General features: G+C 44.4%; 1 protein-coding gene across 2 annotated transcripts in view; it reads left to right on the top strand.

The window, feature by feature from the left end:
* SPECC1 (sperm antigen with calponin homology and coiled-coil domains 1) overlaps positions 1-23,851 on the top strand; it is a 293,242-nt gene that overhangs the window by 269,044 nt on the left and 347 nt on the right. For both annotated transcript variants that reach the window (XM_069089599.1, XM_069089598.1), the window contains 2 exons: positions 6,094-6,210; positions 20,269-20,328. In XM_069089599.1, the coding sequence (XP_068945700.1) occupies positions 6,094-6,210; positions 20,269-20,328 (177 nt within the window). The remainder of the gene's footprint in view (positions 1-6,093; positions 6,211-20,268; positions 20,329-23,851) is intronic.

The following is a 23,851-nucleotide window of genomic DNA, read 5'->3' as shown; positions in this document are numbered from 1 at the left end:
GGGGAAGGGACACTGGTCCCCACCTTTAGTTTCATGAAGGGTTCCTGGGGGTGATGTTATAGGACCACACACTTAGAGCTGGCAGGGGCCTTAGTGTTCACCTGGTCCCATAGATAGATGATGGGAGGGGCTAGACAATCCAAGGGGTGTCATTATCTACCTCCCCAACATGGAGAATTGCCACTCCAGGGTTGGGACTCAGGTTTTCTGACTCCAAATCTAGTCCTTTCCAGGTCTTCCATACAAAAAGCCCAGCACACTAACCATTGGACTACCTGGCTCCCAAAAGAATTGAGATGAGTTAGTTAAATGTGACTTGGGTTATGGGCTTCCCGCCTTTCCCATATATCTCTTTGAAATGCTAATTAACCACTACTCTAACTTCATATCTCCAGAGGTTTCTCTCTGAATGACAAAAACCAGACAATAACACCGAGGGAGACCTTACTTTCTGGTCTGTAGCATCTCCATAATTTGGAGGACTAGATGAATTCAAAACAAGGTCAGAATCTGGGCTCTGGGCCAGAGGCTCCCCACCTCACTGGGCTTAAACAAATGTTGACATTTGGGCCCAGGCTATTGATAATTCAGCTTGTGGCCAACCTGCCAGGGAGAAAGTTGCCTGGACTGCTTGGAGACCAAATCCAGCTATATCAGTCAAGGTTAAGTGAGTAAAATTTGAATTTGAGTCTTCTCCCCTTGTCCCCTAGAGCCCATCCAGAGTACCCTGTTATTTGAGGCTTCTAACCCAAAATGTGTGTTAGTAAGGCCTTCTCTCACCCAGCCCCAGCCCCCCACATTTAAAATTGCCCCTCCATATGTGACTCCAATAGGACCTGTGTATTGTCACAGAACAGTGGAGTTGAGTCCAAGAATATAGGCAAGGGTCCTGCTTCTGCCACTCATCTCCTTTGCAGCTGTGGCCATGTTACTTAGTTATGGTTGATCTGGCTCTATACCCCAATTTAACCATGGTTTTTTTTAAAAAAAAATTTTATTAAATTTAAATTTTCCTCAATTACATCTAAAAACAATTTTTAATATTCATTTTAAAATTTTTTGAGTTTCAAATTCTCTCCCTCCCTCTTTTCACCTCCTCGAGAAGGCAAGCAGTTTGGTATAGGTTATATATGTGCAGTCATGCAAAATATATTTTCGTATGAGCCATGTTATAAAAAAAACAGACCCAAAACAAGAAAAATAAAGTTTAAAAAGTATGCTTCAATTTGCATTCGAACTCCATCAGTTCTTTCTCTGGAGGTGAATAGCATTTTTCATCATACCTCCTTTGGAATTGTCTTGTATCATTACATTGTTCAGAGTAACTAATCATTGTTACAATGTTGCTGTTACTGTGTACAATGTTCTGGTTCTGCTCAGATTCACATCAATTCATGTAAGTCTTCCCAGATTTTTCTGAAACCATCTTGCTCTTCATTTTTTATAGCAAAATAGTATTCCATCACAATCATATGCCACAACTTTTAACCATGGCCTTCTAACAATAAATACTCCACTTGGATTGTCTTGCCCAGCCCATCATATAACTGAATTTTCTTCACTGTCCCTCTGGAGAATGGCTCACCTTTACCCTTGAATCATCAAATATTCATCCACACCCCACCCCACCTCTAGTTATGTGATGACACAGTGCAACAGTCTCTCCAACTCTGACCTTCACCCTCTACATCAAGATTGTTCAAAGAGAGTAAGGAAATCTAGCATGTCACCACATCCCCAAAAAGCCCTGGAGTGTCCTGACCTAGTTAGGAGATAGTCATCTGACCCAAAGAATTAGTTGTTGGTTGGCATTAAAGACCAAAGAAGAAAGGAGGAGACAGTCCAGAGGCAGGGCAGGGGGTATGGGGGAGCTCCTCACAGAGGAGCATGGAACAGTGGAAAGCAAGCAGAATTTAAAGTCAGGAGACCTGGGTTTAAATTTTAACTCAGGCACTAACCTGGGTGACCCTCAGGGAAGTCACTTCACCTGTGTGGACCTCAGCTCCTCATCTGCAGAATGGAAGGGGGTGGGGGTGGCTAGATGAAGGTCCCAGCCAACTCTAAATCTGTGATCTCTTAAATTAGAAAATCTTACCACATTGGCAACATCTGATTGGCCTCGTACTTTCTATGTGCCAGCCCTGCTGATGCTAATTATATCATCTTGTTCAAATTCTGTTGGTCTATAAGAGGTTATTAGCTAATGAGGGAGGCTCCCTGCTTAAATTTTCTGTACTGTACAATTTCTAGTTATTATGATACATTGTGTTTGATAAGTGCTTATGAGAATTACAGAAATAACTTTGTGTCTGCTAAAAATGAGATCACCTTCCAGTTACCCAAAATGCATCTTGGGTGCAGGTTGTCTCCTCCATTAGAAGGTGGGGAGAATAGTTTTGTCTTTATATCCCAGCACTTAACAGAATGCCTGGAACATAGTAGGCACTTAATAAATGCTTGTTGACTGACAGACTGAATACTTGCACATGATAAAAATTAGCTCTGTACTCTAAAGTATAAACCAGAAGACAGTCTAACAGAACCTCAGAGTGTGAGAGGTCATTGGGTAAGAGCCATCCACAGCAATTTCTTGTTCCCAGGGCAGTGTGCTTGTGGCAGGTGGCCCGAGATGGGGAGGAGGTAGGAGAAGGGGCAGAGCTGCCCTAGACTTGAGCTGTTGCCCTCCCTGGCTTCCTTTAAGTCTCCTTGAAGATCCCACCTTCTATGGGAAGCCTTCCCCAGCTCCTCTTCATGTCAGCCCCTCCCTCTATTCATTCATCCTATTTATCCTATACATAGTTTATTTTATATATATATATATATATCTGTCTGCATGTTGTCTCCCTCCCCATCAGACTGTAAGCTTCTTGGGGTCAGGGAGTGTTTTTTGGCCTCTTTTTGTAGCCCCAGAACTTGGCATAGTGCCTGGCACATAGTAGATGCTTAATATATGTGTATTAATTGATTGATTATGCCATGTCTCCTCTATTGTGAGTCCAACTCAATGTGTAGAGCACCTTCAAGGTATGCTTAAACCTATGTGTGTCTTGGACCTCCCAGAGGGCAGTCTGGGAATCTCATGATCCCCTTCTCAGAATAATATTTTTTGCCTACATTAATAAGTAAAGGAAATGGTAAATTCCAGTTAAAGGTTAATGAAAATAAAGATGTAATTTTTCCCCCCTGGAGGTAATGGACCCCAAAAATCTATCCATAGACCCTTTGGGGGGTCATGGAGTTCAAATTAAGAACCTGGGCCTTTTAACACTGTATGGATACCAGCATAGCACATAGTAGGCCATCTATAAGGGGGAAAGGAAACAAATATTAAGCACCTACTATGTTCCAGGCACTGTACTAAGCATTTTGAAAATATTATCTCCTTTTCACTCTCACTACACCACCCTGCTATTATGATCCCCCATTTTACAGTTGAGAAAATGGAGGCAGAAAAAGGGTTTGCTTGCCCAGGGTCATACTGCTAATTAGCATCTGTGGCTGAATTTGAACTTGGTTCTTCTTGAACCTAGACCCAGTGAATTGATCAATAAACATTTATTAAGCACCTACTGTGTGCCAGGCACCACGCTAAGCACTAGGGATACCAAGGCAAAAGACAGTCCATTCCCTCAGAGTTTATAATCTAAGTCCAGCACTCCAAGCATGTACGGTTGAAAGAGCACTGGATCTAGAAGCTAGGACCTGGACCCTCACTATCTGTGTGATTTTACCAAAGTCAACCCTCTGGGACTAGTTTTCCCTATTTTACAGATGGAAACTGAAGCAAACTGAGGTGAAGTGACTGGCCCAGGGTCACATGGCCAGTACGTACCTGAGGCCGGATTTGAATTCGGGTCCTCCCGACTTCAGATGCTGTGGTCCACCTATTGCGCCTCCCCAGTTGGATAGAACCTACCTAAGCTTGTGTACCACTGGGGTGTCATGGCATCAAACACATAGAGTCACCCCCTAGGGTCGCCACAGTGAGGACCCAGGAAGGACAAAACACTCTCTAACTATCCCAGGGCTTTCCATCACTCAGTCAGTCTGCAGGCTCTAGTTTCAGGTAATGGGAATGCAAAGGCAGAAGTGAAATGACCAGGCCTGCCCTCAGGGAGCTCATATTCTACTGAGGAATTTAACCAACCAGTCAGTTTTTCCATAGAAAATGAGAGACCGGGAGACCAGGTGGCCCAGTGAGTAAGAGCGCCTGCCCCAGCATTAGGAGACCCAAGATCAGTTCCAGCCTTGCACTCACACAAAATAACTGGCCGTGTAACCTTGAGCAAGTTACTTAACCCTAATTGCTTTAAAAAAAGAAAAGAAAAAAAAGAAAATGAGAGACCAGGGTGGCACTGACCCTGGAGTCAGGAGGACCTGAGTTCAAATCCAGCCTCAGACACTTAACACTTACTAGCCATGTGACCTTGGGCAAGTCACTTAACCCCAATTGCCCTGCTTTCCCCCTCCAAAAAAAAGAAAATGAGACCTCATGGTAGAATGGAGAGAGCCCTGGCTTTGGAGGGCTTCCAGACACCTAAGTTCAGATTATGAATGCAAGTCACATAACATCTCTGTGACTCAGTTCCCCCATCTGTAAAATAAGGGAACAGTTCCCTCTAGGTCTAAATCTGTAATTTTCTTGTTTCTAAGAAAAGGACAGTCTCAACAAGCAGGCTGACCATCCAGATTTACCTTTGCAAAGTAGATCTGACAACTTAGACTTTAGGAGAAGGCCTGAGCACACCAGCATTTCCTCATCAGCCTTTCCCAGAATTCTCTGATTCCAGATTGCTCTTTTGAGTCCAAGAAACAGAGCAGTGATGAGTAGAGCAGGCCTAATGAGTCTTCCCTTTGGGAAGCTGAAGCTTTAGGGCTGGAAATGTGTCTTAGGGAACATTATCCCCTAATTCAAGCATGGGGCCTGAAGTCAGGCCTGAGTTCAAATCCAGCCTCAGACACTTATTAGCTATGTGACCCTGGGAGTCACTTAACCTTGTTTGCCTCCGTTTCCTCATCTGTCAAATGGACTGGAGAAGGACATGGCGAACCACTCGGGTATCTCTGCCAAGACCCCAAATGGGGCCATGAAGAGTCAGACACAATTGAAAATGACTGAACAAAACAGTTGTCAAAATATTTTTAAAACAAGTTTTCAGCCCTTAGATGAAGATAATGATAGTAGCAGCTACCCGTGTTTCCCCGATAAAAAGACCTATCCTGAAAATAAGCCCTCCCCTTACTGTGTAAGATTCCTCTAAAATAAGCCCTCCCCCGAAAATAAGCCCTATTGAGATTGCTACTGTAGTGAAGGTGATCCCCTGCGCTACACACTACATTACGGTACCCTCCGTATGCACCGTCCCCCCCCGGGGTGAAACGCACGCCGCGCTCCGAGCTGCATCCAACCAGAGCTGCAGCAGTGAGCGCGTCATCCTGTTCTTCCCCAGTGATTTGCTTGCTGGCGCCATTGAGAGCAGTGCCGCGAAGGAGAGCTGAGGCAGGACAACATAAGCCCTCCCCTGAAAATAAGCCCTCTGGTGTTTTTCTTTCCAAAAAATTTAATAAGACAGTGTCTTATTATCGGGGAAACACGGTAACACTGCATCATATTTTAAGGTTGGTAGAGCACTTGACGTATGCAATTTCATTTGATCCTTACAACTTTGGGAGATAGGTATGACAGATATTATTATCCCCATTGTACAGATGAGGAAACTGAGGTCCAGATTTACCATGGGTCACATAGCTATTAAGCCTCTGAGGTAAGATTTGAACTGGGGTCTTCCTGACTCTGAGCCCAGCACTCCATCCCTTCTGGCTCTAATGCCCGAAGACTCAAAAATATCAGCTGATCTCTACTTAACCACTCCAAGACTCAGTTTCCTCATCTGTAAAATGGAGATAATAATAATTGCCCTTACCTTGCAGAGTTGTTGAGGATGAGATGGTATAAATCTGTAAAGACCTTTGGAAACCTTAGAGTCACAAAAATGCCAGCTCTCACCGTCCTTCCATGAGTATCATTTTCCTGTCTTCCTTTTCTCGCGTTGGCCTGGTAGGTGATTATTCCTGGTGTTTTTCCTCCCACAGAACATCGATATCACCAATTTCAGCAGCAGCTGGAGCGATGGCCTGGCTTTCTGTGCCCTCCTTCACACCTACCTGCCTGCACACATTCCCTACCAGGAACTGAACAGCCAGGAGAAAGTAAGTCCCCCAACACGACCCCCACCCACTCTGCTAGAGAGTCACCAAAGAATTAGAAGGTGTTACAACACAGACGGGTTTTACAGGCCTGATCTGGACAGCAAATGTAAACAGCCGGTGGTTAATCTATAGCTTACTCTAGAGTCCTGTCTGCAGCTCGCACCACCCTAGTTCATTCAGCACACATTAAGGGTGTGCTGGATACAGTGCCAGAGACAGCCAGGCTGGGCTAGGTAGATAGAGGGTCAGCCTTGGAGCCAGGGAGACCTGGATTCGGGTCCTGTCTTCTGACACTTAAAGAGTGTTGCTGTTGCTTTTTCCAGTTGGTGATGCTAATTAAAAAAATAAAATAAGGGTATGTGTGTGCACCACATGCCCTAAATTGTGTTGGGGTCCTGTAGGAAGGGTTAGCGAGCTTACAAAATAGATGCTAAATATAATACATATGAAATGTAAATATAGTAATAGATACTTAACTTAAGATATGCGTATATTTTATATCTATTAAAACATACTACTTTTGCGATCTTGGCAAATAAAAATATAAAAGAAATAAAAGTAAAGAAACAAAAATAAATAAATAAACATATACCTTTTGTGATCTTGGCAAATAAAAACAGAGAAATAAATATAAAGAAATGCAACATATCACTTTTGCCTCCAAGGCAGAAATGACAAGGCTTGGCAACAGATTGGAGAGAGGGAAGAAATATGAGGAAATCCAGATGATGCCCAGGCAGCAAGTATGGACACCTGGGAGGGTGATGGCACATGTCCTTGGGTGGCACAGTCTTGTCTTGATATTGATATGATGCACATTTTTACTCCTGGCTTCGTGTCCTGACTTCAAAAGCTCAAGGACCTGTGTTTTCATCAGTAAGAACATTCCATTCCCCCATGCAGATTCCAGCCCAGCCACCAAGATTGAAGAGTCATAACCCAGAGGATGGGAGGGACCTCAGAGGTCGTCCTTCTTGTCCAACCTCTTCATGGTACAGATGAGGAAATTGAGACCCTGAAATGACTTACCCAAAGTCACACAGATAGTAAAGTACCAGAGTTGGTATTTGAACCCAGAGCCTTTGCCCTTTCCCCACCTCCCCCCAGCCATGGCTCTGTGCCACACTGAGCCTCGCCCCCACCCCCCAAATGCTGCAAAAATAAACCTAGCTTCATCTCGAAGCCACACCCCCATTGCTTCATCTTACCTCCTTCAGTCTGTAGCTCTTCAAATCACTTGGACTTGGGCTCCAAGAAGCCTTCTGGTTGTCCCATTTTCCGAGGCACCCTTCCCCCTCATACTAAACACTGAAATGCTGCCCTTGCCTCATGTGAATTCTAGCGCACCCTGCTTCCTCCCCTCTCTTCCTCCTTTTGTCCAATAGACTGTAAGATCCCTGAGGGCAGGTCAGACAAGAAACATTTATTAAGTGATTACTCTGTGCCAGGTACTGGGTTCAGAACTAAGGATTCAAAGAAAGCCCCAAACTGATCCCCACCCTGGCATTCTCACGGGGGAGACAACATGTGAACAGCTACGTCCAGTGATCTCTGAGGGGAAGTGCTAACTTTGGGGCGGATGAGGAAGGCGTCTTTTAGAAGGCAGGATTGAAACTTGTTCCCAGAGGAAGCCAGGGAGAGGAGGGAGGGCATTCCAGGCATGGGAGGCAGCCAAGGAAAGGGCAGGGAGGTGGGAGGATGAACTGTCCTGGGCAAAGAACAGTGAGGAGGCCAGTGTTACTCGATTGTAGAATTGTTCGCCCTTTATTTCCAAAGAGGACCAATGACATTGTGACGTTGGGGCCAAGGTACAGTGTGTTCACCTGTGGCTGATCAGTCCAGGACGAGTTCGGAAGGCTCTACCAAAGGTCAAGCACAAGTGGTCTGTTTGAGCACTGGGGATAGAAATGTCTCTGGATTGGTGCGTCTCCCTTCTCCTTTGTGCTGCTATGATTCTGCTTTGCTCATAGAGCATGGCGCTTTCTTTGATTTGGGTGCACCACGTTGGGTGGTCCTGTGCCAGTGTCTCCCATGTCTCATAATTGATTCCAAAATTCCTCAGAGAGACCTTGAGAATGTCCTTGTACCACTTCTTCTGACCTGCATGAAAGAGAGTGAGGTCTAAGAAGGGGGAGGGAGAAGGGGCCAGGTTGTGAAGGGCTTTAAAAGCCAAACTGAGGGTTTGATGTTTGATCCTAGAGGTGATAAGGAACCACTGACGTTTATCAAACAGAGGGGAGGGGTGATAGGGTCAGACCTCCCTGAGTTTGGCAGCTGAGAGGGTGACTTGGAGTGGGAGGAGATTTGAGACATGCAGGTGACCCACCATTACAATAATCTGTAGGAGGTGATTCGGGTCTGCTCCAGGGTGATCACATTGTCAGAGGAGAGAAGGGGACATATTTGAGGGATGTTAAAAAGGTAGAAATGACAGGTCTTGGCAACAGATTAAAGATGGGGTGAGGGTGAGTGAGGAGTCCACCGTGACACCAAGCAGTTGGGGAGAGGGTGGTGCCCTTGGTGAATACTGTTCATTTTGTCTTTGTGTCACCAATAGTTAGTTGGTATTTAATAAACGCTTGTTGGTTGTTGGGTCTGCCCTTGAACCCTTTCCAACTTGGTAGTCTGGAGAGACCATAGCCACCATGTGCCGTGATGAGGCACCAAAGGAGATCGTCTCGTTTCGTGGGACTATCTACCCTTCCTCTGGCCCTGTAGTGATTCACTCTACGAGTCCCACTAGTATGATTCATAGCGCGCCCCCTGACCCTTTGCTGGCCATCTCCTGCCAACATGGCGACGTGAACAGAAAATTAAACACCAGCTTCCTGTTCCATGACTTATTTATTTTTCATTGTCAGCTGCTACATTGTAGCTACTTGTACTTCCTCACACTCCACTATCAAGCTGGCAGGAAGCCCGCAACATCCATATGGACCGGGGGAGATGGGAGGGGAGGGAAGGTCACAGCCCTTGTTCTGAGCTCCAGGGCTGGATTTCTCCTTTCATCGTTTGGTCAACCAGTCATCCAGAAATAGGTACAGTAGAGTTCACTGCAAGGCTGAGATAAGACCAGGGGGCAGAGTGAAGCCCCCATGGGCCATAAGGAGCCCCCCATTATAAGAGAATACTCACTTCAAAGCATCCCTGTCCTCCATGCCCAACAGGAGTCAGGACTGATGCTGGGATGTTGTTCTGAAATTAACCAGCTGCTCACCCTTCCCCTCATAAAAGGGGCGACTTGCTATTTTTGGAGGTTTCATCTCTTACTGAAAATTGAGTGCAGAGGCCAGAACAAGCCAGTCATTAGATTGTCGTGAGGATAGAGTATGTGAAAAAGCGCTGACCTGGCCTGGGAAGGAGGACATAAATTAGTACCTACATTGGAGTCAGGAAGATCTGAGTTTCAATCCAGCCTTACTAGCTGTGTGACCTTGGATAAGTCACTTAACCATCATTTGCCTCAGTTTCCTCCTTTATAAAATAGGGCACTCAATGAGCTGTGAGGATAAAATGAGCTAGTATTTGTAAAGCATTTTGCAAACCTTAAAGCTCTTTATAAATCTGACCTCTTATTATTGTAAATGAGTGAATGAATGAACATGAACCCTGACCTCTTATACTTTATACTTTAGTTGGGGAACTAATACACATGTACATTAGCAGCTAGGTGGTGCAGTGAATAGAGTATCAGTCCTGAAGTCAGGAAGACCTGAGTTCAAATGTGACTTTGGACACTTACTGTCTGTGAGACTCTGTTTGCCTCAGTTTCCTCATCTGTAAAATGAGCTGGAGAAGGAAATGGCAAACCACACCAGTAACTGCCAGGAAAGCCCCAAATGGGGTCACAAAGAATTAGACACAACTGAAACAATAAAAAAGAATATTAAATAATTTATCAATATGGCAAAGTTAAAGTACAGATCCAACATCCCTCCCTTGCAGACTCTTGTGACTCCTTCAGAGCTTTTGGCATCAAATGCAAACTCTTCTGTTTGGCATTTCCAGCCCATGGCAGCTGAGCTCTCACCCCATTCTCCAGACCTCTTACACAGCCCTCCCCTTCATGCCCTCTCTGGTCCACCTTAACTAGCTTTCTTACTTCTTTACACAGAGACATTCCATTTCCCCTCAGTGTGCCTTTTGTCAAGCTGTCCCCCATACCTGGACTCCTCTCCCCTCCCCCTCCCCACTCTACCTTCCTTCAGACCTCAGCAGACCCATGTTCAAGTGCTGCTTCTGACATACTGCCTGAATGACCTTGGGCAAGTCATTGAGTTGTTAGCCTGGTGCCCATCTCATATGGTAGAGGGAGTTTCCTCACTGTGTGCCAATGAAATCCCAGGTACAAGCCACAAAAGAAATATTTTGACTATACTTATCTGTGTCCAATGCCTTTCCCACCCCCCACCCCCAGTAGAATGTAGGCTCCACGAGGGCAGGGTCCTTAACATCTGGTACATTGCCTGGCCTATAGTCAGTAATAAATAAATATTTGTTGATTGATCGACATAATGCAAAGCTCAGAGCTCGAGTCCTGTGAGTGTGAAGGAGCATGTAAGAGCTAGTGTAGCCAGAGAGAGGTTTTGTAGAAGCATCGTGTTGCTAACTGCTTCCTGGACTGAACTCTCTCGTTCTGGATCCATCCTGTGAGGAAGGAGCACAGAGAACAGAGAGGGGTGGAGGGGTGGGCACAGCCCAAGGTGTGGGAGAAGGCAAGGACTCCCCATGCCCTCCCTGTGTGTCCTCAGGCAAGTGGCTCAACCTCTCTGAACCTCTGAGGTTTCCTCTGCAAAATGAGGGAGTCACACAAAAATGAGGGGGCCCGGAGGCCCCATTCTAGCACTGTGATCTTAGGGTTCATCCAGATACGCCCTGCTCTTAGCCTGCTGGCACCGTCTAAGCTCACCCAAGGTGGTCAAGGCACCAGTTGGGCCACTGGCCTTGGGAATCAGGAAGACCCAAGTCCTGTTCCTGCTTTGTGACCCTGGGCAGGTCACTTACCTTCTGGGCTTCAGTTTCCTCACTTGCAGAATGAAGGGGTGGTAGCTTCTCAATTCCCTCCTCACTTTAAATGTGAGCTGATGAATAAATGACCTATCAACTCAATCATTCAACAAGGGTTCATTAAGCCCCTCCTGTGCCGTAGACAAAGAAGGAAACAGTCCCTGTTCTCTAGGGTCTTCCATTCTGTCAAATGAGTGAATGGAGGAATTGACGAATAAAGAAGTGTATAGGGGTGGCTAGGGGGTGCAGTGAATAGAGCACCTGCCTTGGAGTCAGGAGGACCTAAGTTAAAATTGGTCTCAGACATTTAACACAAAAACTAGCCGTGTGATCTTGGGCAAGTCACTTAGCCCCAATTGCCCTGTCTTCCTCCCTCCAAAAAAAAAATTTAAAAAGTGTATAAAGAATAAAAAATAGTGTACCACCACTGGTTTCCCAGAAGGGGAACAGGCCTGTTCTGTTTGGTAAAAACCTATTAAAAGCAATACTCAGATTCAGAGTGGCTTTTGGATGGTTTTGGTCACTGGCCGTCCCCAAAGCTCTAGGGTCCACGGGCAGCTTCTTACTAAATGGAATTAATTGACCCAAGCATTCTGGACATCTGCATCAAATAGGAAAGTTCAGAAAGAACCAGCAGCCTGTCTTCTCCCATGACTTAAAAGGAAGATACAATCAAAGGGTGTTCGATACAATCAAAGGAAGGCTTCCTTTTGTTTTGAAGTTTGTTTGTTTGTTTTGTTTTAATAAAAAAGAGAGACTGTGCTTTGCAACGGACTTCTCTAGTGAGGCAAGGCCAGACTGGTTCCTTTGGGGACAGAAGACAAGCCTGGTTTGGAGGGTATTGGGAGGGGGGTGGTTGGGTCTGGCTGCCTTTCCCTTGCTTCCCACTTAAAGCAGACCACTCCTCCCATCCATGTTCTCGTCCCATCCCTGCCTATTTCCCAAAGCCCCTTGCTCTCACAATCAGACCCCAGCATTCAAAGTCTTCAATCATTTCCTTTCCACTGGCTTAGCTCCAGAGGCCAAATTCTTTAGCCTAACCCATAAGGCAAACTCTAATCCTCCATTTGGAGGATCAGAGATCTCAGAAGCTGTCTGATCCAACTCCTTCATTTGATGGAGGAGATGGAGTGACTTGCCCAAAGTCCTCTGGGCAGTAATTATCAGAAGCAGAATTGGAACCCAGGTCCTCAAGGGCCAGGGCTTTTTCCATGCCCCTAACCTGCTATCCTTCCTCACCTCTTGCCATCCATTTATTTTTGTATAAACCTTGTGTTTTCCCACTTCTGCACGTTTGTTCATACAGTCTTCTCTAACTAGAATGCCCTCCCCTTCACCTATGCCTGGAGCCAGCTCATGGGGGCTCCTAAGAGCCAATTGTTAAATTTTCAGTGCAAGCATTTACAACTCAGTGATTAGAAAACTCTACAAATTAGGGCTTCATTTATTGTTTTGTTGATGGTCTCAACTTTAAAAAGTGATGGAAAAATATTAATAATGAAAACTAAAGTTAAACATGTGCCCTGCTTACACTGCCCTCCAATGGAGAGCTGGTTGTTAAATGTTTACCAGAATACCCCTGTATTCTGGTAATGAATCACATTCCCTCCTTGAAAAGTTTTCAGTTCATTTTTCACTTCCCCCAACATCATCCCAGATGAAAAAATTCTCTCTCTCTCTCTCTCTCTCTCTCTCTCTCTCTCTCTCTCTCTCCCTCTCTCATTTTTTTGTACCTCTATTTTAGAGTATATCACAAACTACCCCATAGTATACCTGTGTGCTTGTCTTTTCTCCCCTCCTAGATTGTGAGACATTGGGACTATCTTATCAAACAGTTTAATTCAGTAGGCATTTATTTAGCACCTACTGTGTTCAGAGCCCTATGCTGGGCACTATGGGAGAAATAAAGTTTAAAGAGAGGTTGGGTAATTGACTACATATAAATGGTGAGGGAGAGAGAATTAAAGATGACATCAGGTATTTAAATATGGCAGACAGAGAAAGATGGTGTCAACCATTGTCAAGATTCTATTGCAAATCACATCTCTCTGGGGTCTCAATTTCCTTATCTCTAAGCTCCTACCCAGGTCTAAGAATCTATGACTCTGTGTCTACCCATAGTAACTCTGTGGCCGTGGGCTAATCATACCCCTGAACTCCCAAAGTTGTCATGAGGGAAAGCACTGTAATTTTTTTAAGTATTTTTAAAATTAATTTATTTGTTTACTTTTAGTTTACAAGATTCAGTTCCACAATCCCTTGAGTTTCAAATTTTCTCTCCCTCCCTCTCCTCTCCCCCACCCATGGCGACATGCAATAAAGTATAGGATCTACAAATACCTTCATATTAAACATTAGTCAGGTTGTAAAGAAGGATTATAACCAATGGAATGAACGATGGGAAAGAGGAAACAAAACAAAACAAGAAAAGGAAAGAGAGCAGGTAGTTTGCTTCAATCTGCATTCAGACTCTGCAGTTCTGTCTCTGAATGTAGACATCTCTTTCCATCATGAGTCTTTTGGAGTTGTTTTATAACCTTGAATTGCTGAGAAAAGCCCAGTCTGTCAAAGTTGGTCATCACACGTATGTTGTGTCTATAATTGTGTACAAATTTCTCCTGGTTCTGTTCTTCTCATTCAACATAAGTTTGTATAAGTATCTCCAGATTATTATGAAGTCCATCTGCTCTTCATTTCTTATAGCACAATAGTATTCCATTACATTCATATACCACAACTTGTTTAGCCTTTCCCCAATTGATGGGCATCCCCTTGATTTCCAATTCTTTGCCACCACAGAAAGAGCTGCTATAAAAATTTTTGTACATACGGGCTCCCACTTCTATGATCTTTTTAGGGTACAACCCTAGAAGTGGTATTGCTGGGTCAAAGGGTATGCACTTATTTATAGCCCTTTGGGCATAGTTCCAGATTGTTCTCCAGAATGGTTGAATCAGTTCACAACTCCACCAACAATGCATTAATGTTCCAATTTTTCCACATCCTCTCCAGCATTTATTTTTTTGTCATCTTAGCCAATCTGACCGGTGAGATGTGGTACCTTAGAGTTGTTTTGATTTGCATTTCTCTAATCAATAGTGATTTAGAGCTTTTTTTTCCATATTCCTATAGATATCTTTAATTTCTTCCTCTGAAAACTGCCTGTTCATATCTTTTGACCATTTATCAATTGGGGAATTCAAATCAAAAATCAAATCAAATAAAAAAATCAAAATCTTATAGATTTGACTCAATTCTCTGTATGTTTTAGAAATGAGGCCTTTATCAAAGACACTGGTTGTAAAAATTCTTTCCCAATTTTCCACTTCCCTCTTAATCTTGGTTACATTGGCTTTATTTGTACAGAAACTTTTCAATTTAATGTAATCAAAATTATCCATTTTTCATTTTATAATGCTCTCTAACTCTTGTTTGGTCATAAAATCTTCCCTTCTCCATAAATCTGACAGGTAAATTATCCCTTGGAAAGCACTGTAAATCTTGAAGCATTGTAGAGACATGAGTTAATTACTTATTGGCTGTTGAATAGATCTAGAAAGAACCTCAGAGGTCATCCATTTCAACCTTCCTCATGTGAGAAAAATGAGGCCCAGAGAAAGTGGGACTTGCCCCAAGGCTAGTTAGCAGTGGAGATGAAATTAGAATACGGGTCTCCCAAGACTGTCAGGAGTCCCAGAGGCCAGACTGCTAAGTAGGCAGAATTTTTTGAGGTGGTTTTCTCTTTCCAGTTGCAAAATAAGTTATCGCCTAGGCAACTTAGCTATCTTGTTCCTTTCATTCCCCTTACAATTTTTTCGGTAATTAATCCAGTGAAAATCCCTGGTCTCTTCTGCCCCTTCCAACTCTATCAGTTCCCTTGTGGAGTTCTTAAAAGACCAGGCAGCTAGGATGGTGCCATATATAGAAGACTGGGCCTACAGTCAGGAAGATCTGAGTTCAAATGTAGCCTCAGGCCCCTTTCCTAGCTGTGGGTCCCTAGACAAGTCATTTCAATTTCCTCATCTGCAAAAATGAGGGGGTTGGACTTGGTGATGTCAGAGGACCCTGCCAGCTCTAAATCTGTGGTCCTATGACCAATCTCTAATAGCCACGCATGGTAGTATTTGATATTTAGTTTGAGTCTGAGATCTCATCCATCTGTCTACTCCCTCCCACAGTCTAGAACCCAGTCTGCCCACATCTTCTTATCTTGTTTGACTAGTCACAGCCTCCCATAAGTTATTCCTTCCCTGAGGGGCAGCCCAACATATAGGGGCCTACCCTCTCCATCTTGGATTGCTTGTGCATTGGGTACCCATGGAGCTCACAGGCTATCTCTGTTCCCTCTCTTTCTCTTGCTGCATGACCAGCCCACACTTTCTTCTGGTTATCGCTGGTACCCTGCAGCTCTAACATCCTGCTCAATGTACCATTCTGCAGCAGCCTCTTTCTACCCACCATATCTCACTCCATTGCTCCAAGGGCAGCTCAGTGGCTTGCCTTCTCTGGGGACTATGGTATGGCCATTTCTTGTAGCCATAGGGCATCCCCAGAAAAAAATAACAGTTTCAAAAAAGATAGGTCTTTGTTGCAGAGATGTTACACAGTTTCCCACCCCCCAAAAAATTTAGTATTTATTTATTTTTAACGTTCATTTTCAAAAATTTTGAGTTTTGAATTCTATCCCTCCCTCCTGTCCCTCCCCCACCCATTGAGAAAGCAAGAAATGTGATAGCAATTATACATGTGAAATCATGTGAAACATATTATACAGTTTTCCAAAGGCAGTCTGGCTTGCTCCCTTCCTCCCACTCAAATCTGGGCCAGCTTGTTGTCTTCTCTGATAAAAGAGATAATATTTTAAAAGTATTTAGCATAGTGCTTTGCACATAGTAGGCCCTCAAAAAATGCCTATTCCTTTCCCTTCTCCATCTGCAGTCTTTCCAGGGCTTATATACTGACAGATCAGCTTTCACAGCCTGCCCACCAGCCATGAGATCCCCCTTCTCCCTTATCTTGCACCTCAAGATCTCTTTCCATCTTTCTCCTTCCTCTCCTCCTTTGATGAAGAGGTGAGCCTTCCCTTTCCCAAGGCCAACACTTCTTGTGTACTTGGGCCCCTCCCCTCCCATCTCTTGTTTATATTTTCTGTCTCTCTCTTCCTCCTGGCTCCCTCCAGGCTGCCTGAAAGCAGCCCGAGATAGTCCAGCCTTCAGAAAACTTGCCCTTGAGCCTAACTTTTCTCAGGCTATGATCCTTGTGGGTAGGGACTGTTTGACACTTGTGCCCCCAAGTGCCTAACACAGGACCCAGTACGTGCTGGGTGCTTAGCAAGTAAATGAGAGGAGTGAGCTTGGATGGCCCAGGGAAACCACTGACCTCTCAATCTCCAAGCCCAGGTGCATGACATCGGAAGCAAACAATGGTTAGATTCCACTGAGTGCTTGGCATGGGCAGGTGTCCCTTACTTCATTTTTGAAAACTCTAGATTAGCTCTAAGTAGAACTCCCAGGGGTTGACAGTGGAAAGAATGGGGCAACTAGGTGGCACAGTGAATAGAGCACCGGTCCTGGAGTCAGGAGGACCTGAGTTCAAATCCAGCCTCAGACACTTAACACTTACTAGCCATGTGACTTTGGGCAAATTACCCTATTTTACCCCAATTACCCTACTTTCCCCCCTCCAAAAAAAAGATATGGGGGGGGCAGTGGAAAGAACCCTGACTCTGGAGGTAAAGGATCTGGTTTGAAACCCTACACCTGCCCTCTTACAGCTGCTATGACTTTGGCCAAGTTTTTGAATCTCACTGGACCTGTTTCCTCCTCTGTAAAACAACAGAGTTGAACTAGATAGCTTCTGAGGTTCCTTCCAATCAATTAACAAGTAATTTATTAAGTACCTACTGTATGTGTGTGTGTATGTGTGTGTGTGTGTGTGTGTGTGTGTGTGTGTGTGTGTGTGTACACCCTGTGTAGGCTCTGGAGATACAAGTAGAACTAATAAAACAGTCCCTTCCTTTAATAAGTTTCCATTCTAATGGGAGAGATTACATGTGGAAATTATATTTTATACTATATACATACACATATATACATATATGTATATGTGTATATATGCACAGATATGTACACAGAGGGAAAGTTTGTGTTCAGTCATTTCAGTCGTGTCTGTCTTCATGGCCCACTTGGGGTTTTCTTGGCAAGAGTGGTTTGCCATTTCCTTCTCTAACTCATTTGACAGATGAGGAACTGAGACAAACAGGGTTAAGTGACTTGACCAGGGTCACACAGCGAGCAAGTGTCTGAGGATGGATTTTAATTTAGGTCTTCTTGATTCCAGGCACAACACTCAGTCCACTGCACCACCTAGCTGCCTCATGTAGAAAATTAATAAAAGCAAGTATATAATCCTATAAATCATCTGGTCTCCCCATCCATAAAACAGGGGGGCTAGACTAGATAACCTCTGAAGTCCCTTTTAGCTCAGGAGCTATAACCCTAAGTCAGCCACTCTTGTCCTCAGTTTCCTTCTCTGTAAAATGAGGGAGTTGTTGAACTACATGCTTCTGAGGTCTCTCCTAGCTCCAGAGCTAGGATCCAGTGACTCTCCTTTACTAAAAGTTGTCCCCAGTATTTTGCATTATGATGAAGTCCCAGGGTCTGGGTCAGAATTTTTCTCCCAAGCACCAAATAATGAACCCAGTGAGTGGCAATATGGCCTCGGAGGATGCTTGCCAATGACTTCACTGACTGCCAGTGGTCTGGCTCCATCCTCTAATCATGGGAGCGGCTCAGATGGTTCATGATGCTTTGTGCCCTTGGCCATGACAGTGGAGACCTTCCCATGGCAATGAGTGAGGATTAGGGTAATGACATTTGGCTCCTTGTGCCCCCTTTGCTGTCCAGACACATAAAAATCATCTTTGTAAACAAAGATCCAGCCACTCTCGAGGGTGGTCCATGGTGGATACGATTTCCAATTCTTTTCTGAGTCTGGCTCCTGGAGGGGGCCTGAACTGGCTACTTCTTTGTTTAGCATTGAGTTGGAAAACACCAGTTGGTTTCATTGTAGTCAGATGTGAGACCCTTGGGAAAACCCTCTAGCCTTTGATTTAGAGACATTTCCTCCCTTGCAATGTCTGTTTTTCTCTCTTAACTTGGTCCTTTCTAGTTTCCTTCAAGGCTCAGCTCATACACTGTCTCCTACAGGAAACCTTTCAAGATAGCGGTCTCTCCTTCCTACTTAAGTGACTGAATGTAGACTTGCCTGAGTCCATGTTGCATGCCCGAGCAGAATAGGGGCAGAGACTTACATATTTGTCTTTTTACCCTGACACATAGTAGGCACTTAATAAAAACTCGTTCAGTTCTTATGAGATGGCTCTCAGAGGAGGAGGGGAAGGGAGTCATGGGATACTATGGTGATGTAAATAATAAAAAATGTAATCTTTCCGAAGGCAGGGACTATTTAATTTCCATTTTGCTATCCTCAGAATTTAGCACAGGGTCTGACACATAGTAGCTGCTTAATAATGCTTGTAGAATTAAAATAAATTCAAACAATTCATTGGTCCTAGAGAATGTAAGCTTCTTGAGGGAAAGGACTGTTTCACTTTTGTTGTTGTTTCCTCAGTGTCTAGTACAGGGCCTAACACATAGTAGGTCTATAGTAAATGCTTCTTGTTTCAATATGCTCCTGACGTTGAGCTGAACATTCTTTCACACAGTACTCCAGGACCATGAGGTCATGAGCTAGAACAGAAAGGGCCCTCAGAGGGACCTCATCTAGTCCAACCCCTTCAAATTACAGATGCAAAAACTGAGATCCAGGGAAGTCAATTAAGTGATTTGCTCAAGGCCACATAGGTCATAATCATTGGACTTGGGATTTGAACCCAGATGCTTGGACTCTAGGGTCTGGGCTCTTTCTGCCACAACATGCAGTTTTCTTGACTTTGCAACCATTCTAGAAATGTGCCTCTGAAGGTGTGGAACTGGCAAAGGTATCCCCAACTCCATTTGGGGAACCCAATGGCAGCCAGATTAAGTCATCCGCTGAACTAGAAAAGTCCATGAGCATATACACAAAAGCATGTCCCTGTGTGTGTGCATGTGTGCATGTGCGTGTGTATGTGTGTGCATGTGCGTGTGTGTGCATGTGTGTGTACGTGTTGATGCATTTGGAGAAGGGTTATGTGGCAGTTGTCACTAAATAAATGTCTGTTAAGCTCCCATCATCCTTTAAAAAAGGTCAAACTGAAGTTTTCTTGTTTTTTAAAAATTATTTTTACACGCATTTATAATCTGTCCTTCCCACCATTCCCACAGCTAAACAACAAACAGAATTTAAAAATAAAACTCTCATCATGCATATGCATAGCCCAGCAAGGCAAATTCCCACATTGTCCATGCCAGAAAATATATTGCTCCCTCTGCATTTGAAATTTGTCACATCTGTAGCAAGAGGAGAGTGACGAGGCAGATCATTGCATTGACCAGAGCGCTAGTCTTGCAAAGTTGTTGGGTTAGTTTTTTTCCTACAATGTTGCTTATTGCATAAATTGTTTCCTCCTGGATCTGTTCACTTTGCTCTGTCTCCATGCTTAGAAGTCTTTCCAAATGAAAGTTCCCTGCTAAGAGGAAACATTGCAATACATGGGAAGTTTGAAGAGAAGTAGATAATTGTCTGGTCTTTTGCTCAGAACATCTGATTAAACTGTACCCTGTCTCTTAAGAAGACCTAATAATCATTCAGTCAATCAATCAGCACTTATTAAGTGCCTACTAAGTACTAGGCAGTGTGCTGGGTACTCAGGCTACAAGTACAAAGAACAGAACAATCCCTGCTTTCTAATGGAGAAGACAAGAAGGGCATATACAGAATAAATATAAAGTGGTTAAATTCAAGGTTGTTTGGGCAATCGTTGCCTTTGGATTTTTTAATGGCATTTATGATTGTTGGTTTTTAGAAAGGGCCAGCAGGGTAGAAGGCTGGTCTTGCTTTTTTTTTTAGTTGATAACATCCATCTTTCTCATTTTTCCCAACCACCAGAAAAGGAATCTCTTATTGGCATTCCAAGCTGCAGAGAGTGTTGGCATCACCCCCAGCCTGGTGAGTATCTTCATTTGTATCCCCAAGATGAATTTAGTCAGTGACCTGGGGCAAGGGACCCATATATTACTGGAAATTGAAATTCCTCATTGAAAGAGGCTCATTATTCACCAGCCCTATGTTTAAAGCTCTCCCATTGGTGGGGTCCAAATCTCACTTGTTAAGATATGACGATCTAAGAATTTAACTTGTCTGGGACCATGTGCTCTTTCCGCCACCCCATGCAGTTTTCTTGACTTTGCAGCTAAGAGTTGTACAGGATGGGCAAGCACAGATGTTTGGGGACCGGCTTGCCTGGTGATCATAATTACATCTATGAGCTCATTGACTCATTAAAGCATTGAAAGACTAAGAACTAGGAATTAGAAGCTTGGTCCTATCAGAACTTAGAACGTTCAGTCCTTTCCCCACAATGGAAGGAGGTCAGTGGCCGCCATTGAATGAAGCCTGCATGCGTGAATGTCCTGCTTAATGAGCAGCTGCTTTTCAATCTCATGTAATCCCCACTTCTCACATATCGAACCTTTAGTACTAATGACAGCTCTCATTGCCCCTCCCCCAAGCCTTTTTTCTTCTTCAGGCTACACATGGGATCATAGATTTGGGGCTGGGAGGGTGTCAGAGGCCACCATGATCTCTGGCCAGTTCCTTCAAATGAGCCTGCATGACCTTGACCTCGACCTTGAATCCCTCCACCGTCCTGGTCACCTTTCTCTGGAGGTTCCCACTGTCTTCCAGTCTCGGGGCCCTTTCCATAATAATCATAAAATCCTGTCCCCAGAAATCTAGAGCCCCCGTCATAGGAAGATGAGACAACGTGAAGAACGGTGGCAAGTTCATGGAGGCTCCCTGGCTTTGGTTTGTGCTTTCTCACACTCACTGACATTCATGAGATGAAGGGTTTATGAAGTTCCCGAGGTAGGAAAGCTAGAAGATCATGAGATCATATATTAGAGGTCAGCGAGTCCAGCCCAATCACTTCACAATGAGGACATTGAGACCCATGGTAGCAGGGGATAGAGTGACAGAGCTGGAATTTGGACTCAAGTCCTCTGGTTAGACACCAAGAATTTTTTCTATGTGTGGAGGTGAATTAAAGAAGAATAAAGAGTCACAGCAGTTCTCCAGTGGCCCAGAGAGGGACGTAGTAGTACAGCAGAGACAGCAAAGGCAGAGGATCTCGGGTTCAAATCCCATCTCTTCCACTTACTCTATGTGTGACCTTAGACAAGTCATTTAACTTCATTGGGCCTCGGTTTCCCCATCTGTAAAATGAGAAGGTCAGACAGAGTCAATCGCCCGGGCTCTAGAAATGCGGCATGAGGACAGAACTCCCCAGAGTTCTGCTCTCCCTCTTCCTAGTCTGAAATATTCCTTAGGGACCATCTAGTGGGACCCTCTCATTTTATAGAGAAAGAAACCAAAACTCATGAGGACTTTCCCAATGTCACAGAAGTTCAAAGTATCCTAATCCTAGAGGTGAAATTAGTGGCTACATCCAAGTCCTTTATTTTATATCTGAGGAAACTGAGACTCAAGGGAAAAAAAGGAAAAAAGGAAAGCATTGATCATTCAAGTCCCTCCTGGTTCTAAAACGCTCCATCCTGATTTATGACCTCCCAGGTTTCTTCCAGCTTCCACATCCCGTGAATCGGTGATCTTGTGGTGCCATGTCAATGATTAGAGATGGGGCCTGTGACGTCATTGGTGCCGGAAAATTCCTGGTAGGAAACCACTTCTACCAAGGCACGTTGGCATCTTTCCTGCCACACTGGTGCCCAGCCTAGGAGCAAACACCTTTTTCGACTGTCCTTTCTTTAGTCTCTCCCCCGATCTCCCCCGACGCTTGTCCTTGGCTCCACTGGGCTGGTAAGCAGATGCTTTTGTGTATCTGCCCATCAGTCTACCCCACATTCAGGGTCTGTCTTTTAAAGAGACCGCTACTGGCCCCTCGCCCTCGGCACCCACTGGAGCAGTCATTCCCTAGGCCCTTTTCACTCGGGGGTCTCTCTGCCTGGCTCTCACCTCCCTCAGCCCACTCCCTTACCAGACTCACAGCCAGCATCGATCTATGGCCTATTCTTCCACATTGCCAGGGAACAAGTTAGTCCAGCATGTTGTGGATATTGTTTAAACAGTGGATAAATGGCGCATTAAGAGGGCCCCATCAGGCCTCCCAGTGCCCAGTAACAGACATGGAGCGTTGTGTGTTTTTTTTTTTAATATATCACTCTACATTCTGTTCCTGCCTTGTTTGCATGCCGGCTTCTCCGGGCTATTCTGACTTCTGAAGTTAACGTGGGCTTCCAGCTCACTTTTGGACATTTCTAGCAGAAAAATGGCTTGTAAATCCCTTCTTTGCCATCTCTCCCTCCAGTTACTCAGTAAACATTTATTAAGCACCTACTGTGTTTGTCAAGCACTGTGCTAGGCACTAAGGTAAAAGTATAACAAATGACATGATCCCAGCTCATGAAGAATTTATGTTCTAATGAGTGCTACCCCCCAAAAAGTGTGTGTGTATATGCTTACATACGTGCATGCATATATACACACATATATAGATACAAATAAATTCAAAACAGTTGAATACCAAAAGTTAGGGAAGAAAGACACTAGCAATGGGGGATGAGGAAAAGCTTCTCAAAGAACAGGGACTCTCAACCTTTTTTGTGCTGTAGACTCCTTGGGCAGCAGTCTGGGCAAGCCCATGGAGCCCTCCTCAGAAGCATGGCTTTAAATGCATATGATAAAATACATAAGATGAAAAAGGAATCCAATTAAAGTAACATGAAGATGTAACTTTTTCCCATTCAAGTTCACAGACCCTCAATTCTGTCCCTCAACTCCTCAGGTATCCCCTTTGGGGATCCATGGATTCCCAGCTTAAGAACCCTGAATGTGGACTGTAGGCTTGAGCTGTGTCTTCTACAAAGAGAGGGATTCTCTGAGGCAGAGATGGAGAGAGGGCGCATTCCTCCTCCTCCCCCTCCACTTCTTCATCTTCCTTTTCCTCCTTCTCCTCTCTCTTCTTCCTCTTCCTCCTCTTCTTGTTCCTCTTCTTCTTTCTCTTCCTTTCCCTCCTCCTCTTCTTCTTCCTTTTCATGTTTCTTCTCTTACTATTCTTGTTCTTCCTCTTCCTTTTTCCCCCTTCTTCTCCTCCTCCTTCATTTTCTTTTCTTTGCCTTATCTTTTTCCTTTATCTTCACTTCCTTCCCCTCCTATTCCCAAAAGACAGAGGTTCTTTCTCTTTGGTTTCTACATCCCCAGGGCCTAGCATGATGTCTGGCACATAGTAGGTACTCCATGAAAGCTTGTTGGTTAAATGACAGATTAATGAACCAGCCTAGCATGGCACTGTCCTAAGCCTCCAGGAACCAAACAGCATCACTTTCTGACCTCATCCTTGTACCTGCTGGCAGCTATTCCTATCTTATGGGCTAATAACAGATGGTGGTTGGGCTGCAGAAACAAAAGGATGCCCATCTGATCCACATCTAAAATAGCCTAGCCTATCCTTAGT

Source organism: Petaurus breviceps, unplaced genomic scaffold (genome assembly GCF_028583685.1).
Source record: "Petaurus breviceps papuanus isolate PSGF00001 unplaced genomic scaffold, PetGlider_PUasm1.0 186, whole genome shotgun sequence".
NCBI lineage: Eukaryota > Metazoa > Chordata > Mammalia > Diprotodontia > Petauridae > Petaurus > Petaurus breviceps.
Note: the sequence above shows the minus strand (reverse complement) of the source record. Positions and strands in the feature narration are given on the sequence as shown.